This window comes from Cantharellus anzutake (genome assembly GCF_015039405.1).
Source record: "Cantharellus anzutake strain C23 chromosome Unknown EI90scaffold_249, whole genome shotgun sequence".
NCBI lineage: Eukaryota > Fungi > Basidiomycota > Agaricomycetes > Cantharellales > Hydnaceae > Cantharellus > Cantharellus anzutake.
This window is the reverse complement of record NW_024067199.1, coordinates 11,607-22,449: the sequence shown is the minus strand read 5'-3', so window position 1 is coordinate 22,449 and position 10,843 is coordinate 11,607. Positions and strand designations below refer to the sequence as shown.

General features: G+C 49.7%; 1 protein-coding gene across 1 annotated transcript; it reads left to right on the top strand.

Moving 5' to 3' along the window:
• Positions 1–9,802: 9,802 nt before the first annotated feature.
• On the top strand, positions 9,803–10,403 carry EI90DRAFT_3139032 (uncharacterized protein; the record flags this gene model as incomplete). Its single annotated transcript, XM_039064917.1, has 3 exons — positions 9,803–9,853; positions 9,902–10,072; positions 10,125–10,403. The coding sequence occupies 3 exons, from the start codon at positions 9,803–9,805 to the stop codon at positions 10,401–10,403; spliced, it is 501 nt and encodes a 166-aa protein (XP_038907702.1).
• Positions 10,404–10,843: the final 440 nt, after the last annotated feature.

The window sequence follows — 10,843 nt, the reverse complement described above, 5'->3', positions numbered from 1 at the left end:
GAAAGGAGGGATAGGCCTGAAGGTGGGCTTTGCAGGGCAAGCAAGTGTATTGTCCAGCGGAGGCAGGAGTGCACTAGCGGACGTTGGAGCTGTCTGGAAGCCTTTGGGGCTCCGTACTTAGGGAGGTGTAGGTAATAAATTGAAAGGAGGGGGTGGTGACCATCGAGAGGTACCGAGGGGATTGTGGAATATGGGAGCTCCAAGGTTAGTGAAGAAGGAGCGGAAGTGGACTGGAGGGATCGGAGGGATCGGAGGGATCGGAGGGATCGGAAGTCGATGGCCGGGGATGGATATGACACCAACCAAAAAATAACCAACTCTATCCATCACCAATGAGCTCCCGCTAATTATGGATCCTAATACTCCTAAATGACGCGTTGCCAACGGTACCAATATCGTCCAAATCGGTGCAGTGGTTGCTGAGATAAGTGAAATCCAGTCTGAGTGTGGCCGCACTGCTGGGTGGACGTGGGAATTTGGTCTGTGGGGACTGGAAATGTGTCTATCAAAATAGGAAAAAATCGTGGAAGGGTAGAAATGGTATATGAGGATGTGTGCGACGTGTTTTGTGGAGTGGGGATGTGCTGGGATGGGGAGATTGCGATATTCGGTTTGTTTGTGCAGTACTGTCAGAGACCAGATCGAGATGAAGGAATGTCTCTGTGGTGAAGGGCTTCGGCCTCAGCAACTTATGCCAGGAGCCCTGTGCCAAGTTACACATCCGTGCCCTAATTTACTTACTGGCAACAAGAACTAAAAGGGGGTCAACTCTAGTTGATTTTATTACTGAGGTGTAACCTATGTACAAGTTGAGTATATATAGTTACGGTGAGGGCAGGCCCGTAAATGGTGGGGCCGAGTGGAGCAGAGCTAACGGAGTTAAACATTAGCCAATTGAATATTACCGACAAGTTGGGTTATGGGGTTAGCAGAATGGTAGGCAATAACCCAGAAACGGAAAGGAGGGATAGGCCCAAAGGTGGGCTTGCAGGGCAAGCGAGTGAATTGCCCACCAGAGGCGGGAGTGCGCTAGCAGACGTCAGAGCTGTCTGGAAGCCTTCGGGGCTCTGTACTTAGGGAAGCATAGGTAATATGACCATCGAGGGAAGTGGAGGTGATTGCGGAATATGGGAGCTCCGAGGTTAGTGAAGAAGGAGTGGAGGTAGTCCGGAGAGTTTGGAGGTAGTGGAAGTCAATGGCTGTGGATGGATATGACAGTATCCCCTTCTTAGGCCTGAACCCTTGAAGGCCCAGAATTAGTAAGGTGAGGGGAGCTGTACTTACAGAAAAGAAAAAATGAAAATGGAAGTGAGGAGTGGAGAGAAAGGGAGAGATGGGAGAGGTGTCAGGTTCCTAAGGAGCTTCGGGTCCAGGCTTATCTGGGTACTGAGAGTGGAACACTTTGACGAGGTCGGAGGCGTGATCGAGTTCGCCAGCAAGGAGCCATTGTGTCTCCTTGTCGGTCCCTTCATAGCCTAGCCACTTGTCCAGGTAGAGCAACTTGTTGCATCTACGTCAGTCGATCTTGGAGTCAAGTATCTCTTCGATCTCAAACTCCATCTCGCCTTCGATTTCTATGGGAGGTGGAGGTGGCTGGTGGTGGTTTGGAATGATGTTTGGGACGGAGAATTCGATCTGCGATGTTACAGGAATGGGTTCCGGGGAACCCAACCTGAGCCGTTCTGCTCACAGACAGAGGTGGCTGCGTAGCCGTTGAAGGGAGAGCAGGAGATCTGAGACTGGGTGTACTAATGGTAACTTGGCGCTCCGAGGAGCGTACCGGCAGCGGGTATAATGGGGGCTCCTTGAGGGAGCCACCTAACAGTTGGCTAGCGGCAACTTGGTGCTCCAAGGAGCATACCGGCAGCAGGTATAATGGGGACTCCTTGAGGGAGCCATCTAACAGTTGGCTAGCAGTGACTTGGCACTCATGAGAGCGTACCGGTAGCGTGGGTAGTTGGCACTCCTTGAGGGAGTAGCCCAGTGGTTGTCTATCGGTTACTTGGCACTCAAGGGAGCGTACCGGTAGCGGGACTTGTTGGGACAGACAAGTTGGTTGACCAGTGCACGGTAGTGAGTGACCATGGGAATTTGGGCCCGCAGGTACGTGGCCAGGCATCCTGGGGCTGCCTGGGTCACTTCTCCCTCCCAAGAAGGGAGGAAGGGTTGTAGGACCCAGTAGGGTACTACAGGAAGGATAGGAATAGGAGCTCAACCACCCAGTGGGGGGGTGGGAGCGGGAAGAGTGAGGTCCGGTGTCTGAGCACTCACCGGGCTGATGAGGTTTTCTCACAGATTGTAAGAATATCGATGTAGACATTGATATGGACCAATTCAGGTGTTACAGAGAAGGCTTACAGTGGTGGCACAATGGTGTGGCAGTTACAATCGCAGGTACAAGGTTTTGTGGGTTATGTATTAGATGAAGAAAACCTCTTTCGGCATTTGCCTTTCCATGTCATATGACTAGTTTATATCTAATATAAAAGTTGTAATGGTCAAGGGAAGTCCCTTGAAATTCAACAATTCCCCCAGCCAGCACCAAAACCCAGTGGGAAAGCTTGGCATGGGGTTTGGGTAGAGAAATAGGGGAAAACAATAAGGAGGCATACCTGGTTCTACTTGCTTGTAACCATGGACCATAAGATTCTGGTCCATTCCTATAACATGCGAGACATGGAATACCAGGTGAATGGCTTGCATGTTTTCCGGCAGGCAGAGAGTGAGGGAGTGAGTTCCAATGTGGGCAATGATCTCGAATGGGCCGAGGTTTTTCTCAGAGAGCTTCTTGGAAGGTCGGGTGGAGCGGAAATACTTGGCTTTTACATAGACTGAGGTTCCTACTTCGAAAGCTGGGGCAGGACTCTGACGGGAGTCTGCCGGGCCCTGATAACAGGTCTGAGCAAGGTGCATTTCCTTGCGAAGGAAGTGGTGGAGGGAGTTGAGATCTATGGAGTACTCTTGGGTGTGTACTGATGTTAGGTCTCGCTCCAGGTGAACAGTGATGTTTGGATGGTAGCCTTTGTTGGCGAAGAATGGAGAGATGCCTGTAGTGGCATTCAGAGTGTTGTTGTAAGCGAACTCCATGAGAGGTAGGAGTTCGGACCAATTGTCCTGCTGGTAGTTACTGTAGATGTGCAGGTACTGCTTGAGCGTCTGGTTCATCCGTTCGGTCTGACTGTCTCCTTCCAGATGCTAACTGGAGGTGAAGTGGAGGTGGATGTCGAGGGCCTTACCAAGTGAACGGAAAAAATGAGAGACAAACTCCGGACCCCTGTTGGAGGTGACATGGGAAGGAACTCTGTGCTTGGAGAACACATGGAGGAAGAGCTTGGCCAGTTCTGGAGAGGTGATGGTATCATGGGTAGGAATGAAAATGCACTGTTTGGACAGGCGGTCCACGATGACCAAGATGGAAGTGAATCTGGAAGAGGAGGGTAGCTGTTCGATGAAATCCATGGAGATGGAGTTCCAAGGACGTTTGGGGATGGGGAGTTGTTTGAGCAAGCTGTAAGGCTTATGACAGGGGACTTTGGCACAGGCACAAGAAGTGCAGGAGGACACGTAGCTCTTGACGAAGTTACAGATGCCCAGCCAGGTGTACTCACGACGTACTAGATCCAGAGTCTGGTTTTGACCGAAATGTCTGGAAAGTTGGTGGTCGTGTTTGTCTCGCAAAATGCAGAGACGGAGATCGTTGGAATCCAGAACATAAATGTGGTTGTCCAGCCTTAACAGGCCTTCAGCATCAATGGACCAGTGGGAATTGGGGAGGTTGGGGGAAGCGAGATGAGAGGAGATTGTGGTATGGGAGGAGAGGGAGGCTAGAATGTCTCAATGGAGAGCCTCTGTGTCGATGAGTATGGCTGCTCGGATTACTGTGGCAGCTAGGAACGTGGCTTGTAAGGATGCAGTGAGCTGCTCCAAAGTGAAGACTGGTCAGAAGTTCTGCAGATTGACACGAGCATAGTCCATATCCCCTTCTTTGGGATAGGCGTCCCAGTGTCTAGTCAACACATCTGGTTTTACTCCGAGTCTTCCGGGACAGAATCGGACAGTCATGTGGAACTGGGAGAGGAACTCTGTGTCAGGGCAACCACACCTGACCATACAACCCCAGAACCACCTTCCCTGACCTCCCCCCACCTCCCTGATCCTCCCATCTTTACACACCTTTCACAACTACAGCCCGCATGCGAACCCGTGGGAAAAATCACGTGGGTCAAGGTGAGCAACTCGCCTTAACCCATGTGACACCTTTTCTGCATTGCAGGAACATGCTCAGCTCCTACCCCTAGTCACATTACGAACTGTACAGTACATTTCCCTTTTATAGTAGCCAAGTGGGGAATAGGGAAACTTACCCTTCATCTCAACTCAATCCCCACTTAGTGAGTTTGAGGAGCTTGGGGTAGGATCCAGCACCTGTGTTACAAAAATGGGGCCGGAGGCGCCCATTTTCGTCCGTCCTTAGCGCAGGAAGAGGGAAAGGTTGGGAAATGGGGTTCATATGGTTATACAGATGTTATCACAGGCAGTTTAACATTAGTTGTAACAGATGTTAGCACAGCGGGTTTTTGGTTGTTTATTGATTGGTTAAACTTAATTACTATACAAATCATGTGATACAGAACCCATAAGAGTCTAAAATGGGAAATTCCCATTTCCATAACAACCTGGCTGCCTGGGACACTGCAAGTGTCCAGTTCTGAGGTAGGGCCACCCCTGGACAGAGGCCGGGCCCTGACACTCTGACCAGCAGGCTTGCCACCGGGTCAAGAGTTTGGTGGTGGAAAAATACTCGAGGTTCTTGTGGTCGGTGACGATGTCGATTGGAGTTCCTGAACCTTCAAGGTAGTGATGCCATGATCAGAACGCATCGTGGATGGCAAGCAGTTCCTTATCATGGGTGTCATAACTGAGCTCCGGTGCCGAGAGTGTTCTAGAGTGGAAAGTGATGGGGCGAATCTCTCCATCATTACAATGGATGGACAGGATTCCAGAGATCGTATAATCAGAGGCATCAGTTTCTACAATGAGGGGGGCATCAGGTACCCAATGTGTCAGGATGGGAGCAGAAGTGAAGGCTTCTTTCAAGGTGTTGAAAGCAGAGCAACAGTCGTCAGAGAATAACCAGGGGGCTCCTTTACACATAAGGCACATCAAGGGGACCACAATGTCGGAGTATTGGTGGATGAAACGCTGATAGAAGTTAGCAAAGCCAAGGAAGGACTGGACATCCTTGACTTTATGGGGCTTGGGCCAATCTTGGATGGCTTTAACCTTCTTGATGGACATGGTAAGTCCAGAGGGAGAAAGGCAGTATCCGAGATATTCCGTAGTGTCCATATGAAATTCGCATTTCTTCAGATTGGCGTATAGGCCGTGTTTGCAGAGTCTCCTAAGAACTTCTCAGACATGCTCCTGATGTGAAGCCTGAGTAAGTAAGGATGTCGTCTAGGTAGACTACCACAGAAACGTCCAAGAGGTCGGCAAAGATTGTGTTGATGAATCGCTGGAAGGCCACAGGTGCATTCGTGAGACCAAATGGCATGACAAGCCACTCGTAGGAACCATAGCGCGTGCAGAAGGAAGTCTTCCATTCGTCGCCTGCTGCAATGCGAACCAGGTGGTAAGCATGCCGGAGGTCGAGTCTGGTATAGACTGTGGCATGGCTAGGGGTGTCAAGGAGGTCTGAGATGTGGGGAAGTGGGTAGCGATCCTTTTTGGTGATCTTGTTCAGCCCTCGGAAGTCAATGCAAAGACGGAGGGATCCGTCCTTCTTGCGGACAAAGAGGACCAGTGCCGCATGAGCGGAAGTAGCAGGACGAATGAACCCGGAGAGCCTCGAGTTCCGAAGTAGAAAGAGAGTACATAGTACCCAAGGGTGGTGAAGTGCCTTCCTCAAGGTCGATCTTCAGGTCATGCTCACGGTGCGGTGCCAGCGTCGAGGCTTTGCTCTTACTGAACACATCCACGAACTCGTGATACTCCTTCGGAACAGCTGAGAGGTCAACGGAATCGGTGTGGGATGAGGCAGCCCTTAAGTGGCTGTCCTTGGAAGGGATGGTTAGGCTGAAGGATACGGATCCTTCAAGTCGACAAGCCTTTGCGAATGCGGAATGGCTGATGAACTTGATAGATGGTAACAGAGGAGTGGGGGCCTGGGACTGGGGTGCTGGCAGAACATCAGATCGTTGGATGTCGGACGATGGCAGTGGTGCTGGAGACGATGGGGGAGAGCTCAGAGTAGCTGTCTTGGTAGGTTTGGAAGTTCAGAACATAATACTGCTTGAGACCCAGTCAATCAATGGATTGTAGCGGGTAAGCCAGTTGTGTCCTAGGACTAGGGAACATGATCCATCCAGTGATGTGACAAAGAAAGTTGTGGGGGTGATGTTTCTGGAAGCGAAGTGGAGGGGAATATCAATGGCATGGGTTTTGATTGAGTTGGTGCTACCGTCGAATAGGCATAGTTGTAGGGGTTTTATCTGATATGTCTTCAAGGCCAACTTCTTTATGAATGTGTTGTCAATGAAGCAGTCTGAAGACCCAGAGTCTATGAGTGCGGGTACATTCTCATAGGTGTGGAAGAGTTTATTGTGTGTCCTATCATTGGACAGAGGAGGAGAGACAGGAGAAGAGAAAGAAGAGAACGGAAAGAGGTGGATCGATCTATGGAAGTAGTCGGAGGGGGTGGAGGAGAGAGTGGTACATCAGCAACACTATCTACAATGGGTAGAACATTAACCGAAGGGTCAACATTGAGAGGAGAAAATAGACCATTTGAAAGAGAAAAAGAAACAGGAATATGGAGGGAGGATAAGTCGGAAATGGAAGACACATTTAAACGCACTTCTTTGAGCACATGGAGGGAAGAATCGCAACCCCCAGTCCGTGCGGAGTCCACAGGGGTGCGGACTAATTTTTTGCCTCTGTGGAAGCGGATCCTTGCTCCTCAGTCTGGGCCAAACAGGCCTTAGATGCGTGAGAAGAAGACTTGGGACAGTCCTTGACCATGTGGCCAGACTGACCACAGAACATGCAAAGTTTCTCATCGAGATGGCGCTTGCACTCTTGTGGCATGAGCTTGCCGTTGTCCCCAAGTTTTGACGAAAGGTCCGGTTTAGCAGGGCTGGCCTCCGACTTCTTATTGTCCTTTGGAGGCTTGCTACCGGAAGCAGAGTTGAAAGAGGAGGAGGAAGGAACAGGGTCGGAGCGAGAAGTGGCGGTGGACTTGTCGAAAACATTAGAGGAGGAGGGTTTCGTGTGACGTGTCACTTCAGATTTGCGCTCCCAATAGCATGCATCGAAAGTTTGTGACAAGGTGTGAAGTTCCGAAAGTGTAGAAGGTTTACCTACTCTGGCAATATCATCCTTGATACGTTCTGGCAATCCATTATAGAAAAAACAACGAAGCATGGCTTCTCTGTAACCATGAAGTTGAGAGGCATGTCAGTTGAACTCGACAACATACTTATTGATGTGGTCTTCATCCTTCATCTCCAGGGTCATTAGTTGAACTTCAGCGTCGCCCACAGGATCGTGAGGACTGAAGTTGGTTTGGAGTTCGTTGATGAACTCTTGATAGTTATTCATCCATCGTGGACAAAGCGTAGAATTTTGATCAAATAATAGATCCGGCTTGAACCAATTGAGGGCCATTCCCTTGAGGTAGGACTGCACGAAGATGTCCTTGGCACAGTCACTAGCAAAAGTGAGGGGACGGTCCTGGAAATTCAGTTTGCATTGGACCAGAAATACTCGGAGTTCTCGGGGATCTTTTCCGTTGAACTGTTCAGGCTCATGGACCTTGTGGCGATGGCTTGGGCTAGTTGTACAATAGCCATGTTGGGGATGGGTTTGGCATTGTCGGCGGTTGGGAGAGTGGGGATGGGAGGATTAGCAGGAGGAGGGTTGATGAAATTGGGGACCTCGGAACCAAGTCCAAAGAAGTGAACAGGGTCTATGGATTGTTCCGTGGTGTCTGAAGTCGGAATCTGCAACTGGTGATCGATTCCTAATGGGATGCATGATCGGAGTTGACGGGAGAGGGGTTTCTAGATTAGAAAAGCTATGAAACTCAACTTGGTTTCTCACCAATCGACTAGGACCAGGCTGCGAGGGTTCTGGGGACGGTGAGGCAGAGTTGGGAACTAATGTGCATAGTTGCAAATGAGTGCGAGGGGCTTTTGGTGCCATACAAGATGTGTACTAGTCAGGGAGTAATAAAATACTGTCAGAGACCAGGTTGAGACAAAGGAATGTCTCTGTGGTGGAGGGCTTCGGCCTCAGTGACTTATGCCAGGAGTGCTGTGCCAAGTAACACGTCTGTGCCCTAACTTACTAACTGGCAACCAGAACTAAAAGGGGGGTAAACTCTAGTCGGTTTTATTACTGAGGTGTAACCTATTTACAAGTCAAGTATATATAGTTACAGTGGGGGTGGGCCTGTAAATGATGGGGCCAAGCGGAGTGGAGCTAACGGGGTTAAACATTAGCTGATTGAATATTACCAACAAGTTGGGTTGCGGGGTTAGCGGAATGGTAGGTGATAACCCAGAAATGGAAAGGAGGGATAGGCCCAAAGGTGGGCTTGCAGGGCAAGCGAGTGTATTGCCCAGCGGAGGCAGGAGTGTGCTAGCGGACATCGGAGCTGTCCAGAAGCCTTTGGGGCTCCATACTTAGGGAGGCATAGGTAATAAATTGAAAAGAGGGGGTGGTGACCATCAAGGGATACTGAGGTGATTGCGGAATACGGGAGCTCCAAGGTTAGTGAAGAAGGAGTGGAGGTAGTCCAGAGAGATCGGAGGTAGTGGAAGTCGATGGCCATGGATGGATATGACAGAATACATGGTAGCTGATAGAGAAGCGACATGAGATAGGAAGATAGATCATGCGGAAAAGGGGGTGATAATGGGTAAGGGGTGACATGATAGCAGAAATAACGCATTGAATACAACCTGCATTCTAACTACAGCAAATCACATGCAGATATCAACTTACAGGTACTCAACCTATCTGGGTAGGGGTCTGGGCTGGCCAGATAACCATCCATGCCCTGACAGTTATCCCTCTTGTGTGTGATATTAATATCACAAGGGAGGAGAGTGTAAGGAGTGGTAACCCCACCCTTTACTGTCTTATCTTATTGTTCATTTGTCTTGCATTAAACATGTACAAACAATGTAATTACAATAACATGGGAATTTGGGAAAAGAAAAAGAAGCTTTTTCCCTCCCCATTGTTGAATAATCATAGCTCTATACAGCTTAATATTCAACGAACTGAGGACTGAGGCTAACTGGGGTTGGAACCTTGTCAGGGCACACACCCTGACTAGCCCGGACCCAGACCCGCATCCAGACCCGCATCTGCCCACTGCGCTTCCCACATCTGCGCACGCTCTGCTCACTGCATGTTCCGGGCCCGGTTCCCACCCCCCCATGTGACTTCTGGGTATCCCCAGAAGTTTGCCTGATATCATGGCCACTGTGGGAAGATGAGAAGTTAGCTTCCTTCTCATCTTCTTACCCACAGTAGGTTGTGCCCTGGATAGGGCTGGTTACACCAGTAGGCTGTGGACCATAGGGGAGGGTCATGGGGACCCGGGAGTCGTCCCCTGACAAACCTACACCACCCCTTACATGGAATTACATATCCAAGAAATGTTGGGCAACTCCACTAAATGAAATGGAGAGAGGGAGGGTTTAGAAGTATATAACAAGATGTCAGAGGTCTGTCAGGAGGTCAGAGCAATCCAGGGGTTCCGAAGGTTCTGACTTGGGACCGAGCTTCCGGGATGGAGGTGGCTAAGGGTGAAGATGCCGAAATCCAGGCTGGAGCTGAGAAAGTAGGGGCAGAGGGGGAGGAATGGTGTAGGGGGTGGTGAGGTTGTTAGGAAGGTGTAGTGAGGTGGGAGAGTGTGGGGTCAGGATTCTGGGATATGACACAAAGTCAGCAGGAAAAACAAGAGCCTCACAGTGTACTTGTGTACTGGTTTGAAGAAAACTTGGAACAGATCATCCGTGATATCAACACTTTAACATTAGAGACTACAGACAAACCAGATGTAAGTTATAACATCACATAAGATTCACAAACCAGTGGTGACTGCACTGTAGCTGACTGGCACAAGTGGAGATGAGGAGCTCGAGAACAGCGTTGAACCAACAAGGCCCACTCATAATGATGACCGAATGGCATTGGAGGCAACCATAGAGAGTGTGGGTGACAGTAATGAATATGTGGAAGAGGCAGTGGAAGGATTTGTTGTGGAAGAGGAACCAGCAGAAGACATCATGGAGATTGCAAGCAAGCTTCTCAAACAAGTGACAAAAGTCCCTACACAGCAAACACTAAAGAACATTATTGTCAGAGACCAGGTTCAGGGAAAACAATGATGTCCCTGTGGGCAGAGGGCTTCAGCCTCAGCGACTTATGCCAGGAGCGCTGTGCCTAGTAACATGTCAGTGCCCTAATTTACAGACTGGAGGGAACTCTAGAAGAGGGGGGAAAACTCTAGTTGATTTTATCACTAAGGTGTAATGTATCTACAGGTTAGGTATATATAGTTACAGAGGGAGTCTAGAAGGCAGGCCTGTAAATGGCAGGGGCTGGGTGGAGCAGAGCTAATGGAGTTACGGGTTAGCTGACTGAGTATTACTGATGACTTGGGTTACAGGGTTTAATGGACTAATGGGTTCTAACTGTCAGAGACCAGATCGAGATGAAGGAATGTCTCTGTGGTGGAGGGCTGTCAGGGCAATAGCCCCGAACCCCGAGTCACATGTAAATTAGATACATATAGTCACGTGGGTAAGTGGGAACCTCCGGGCAACTG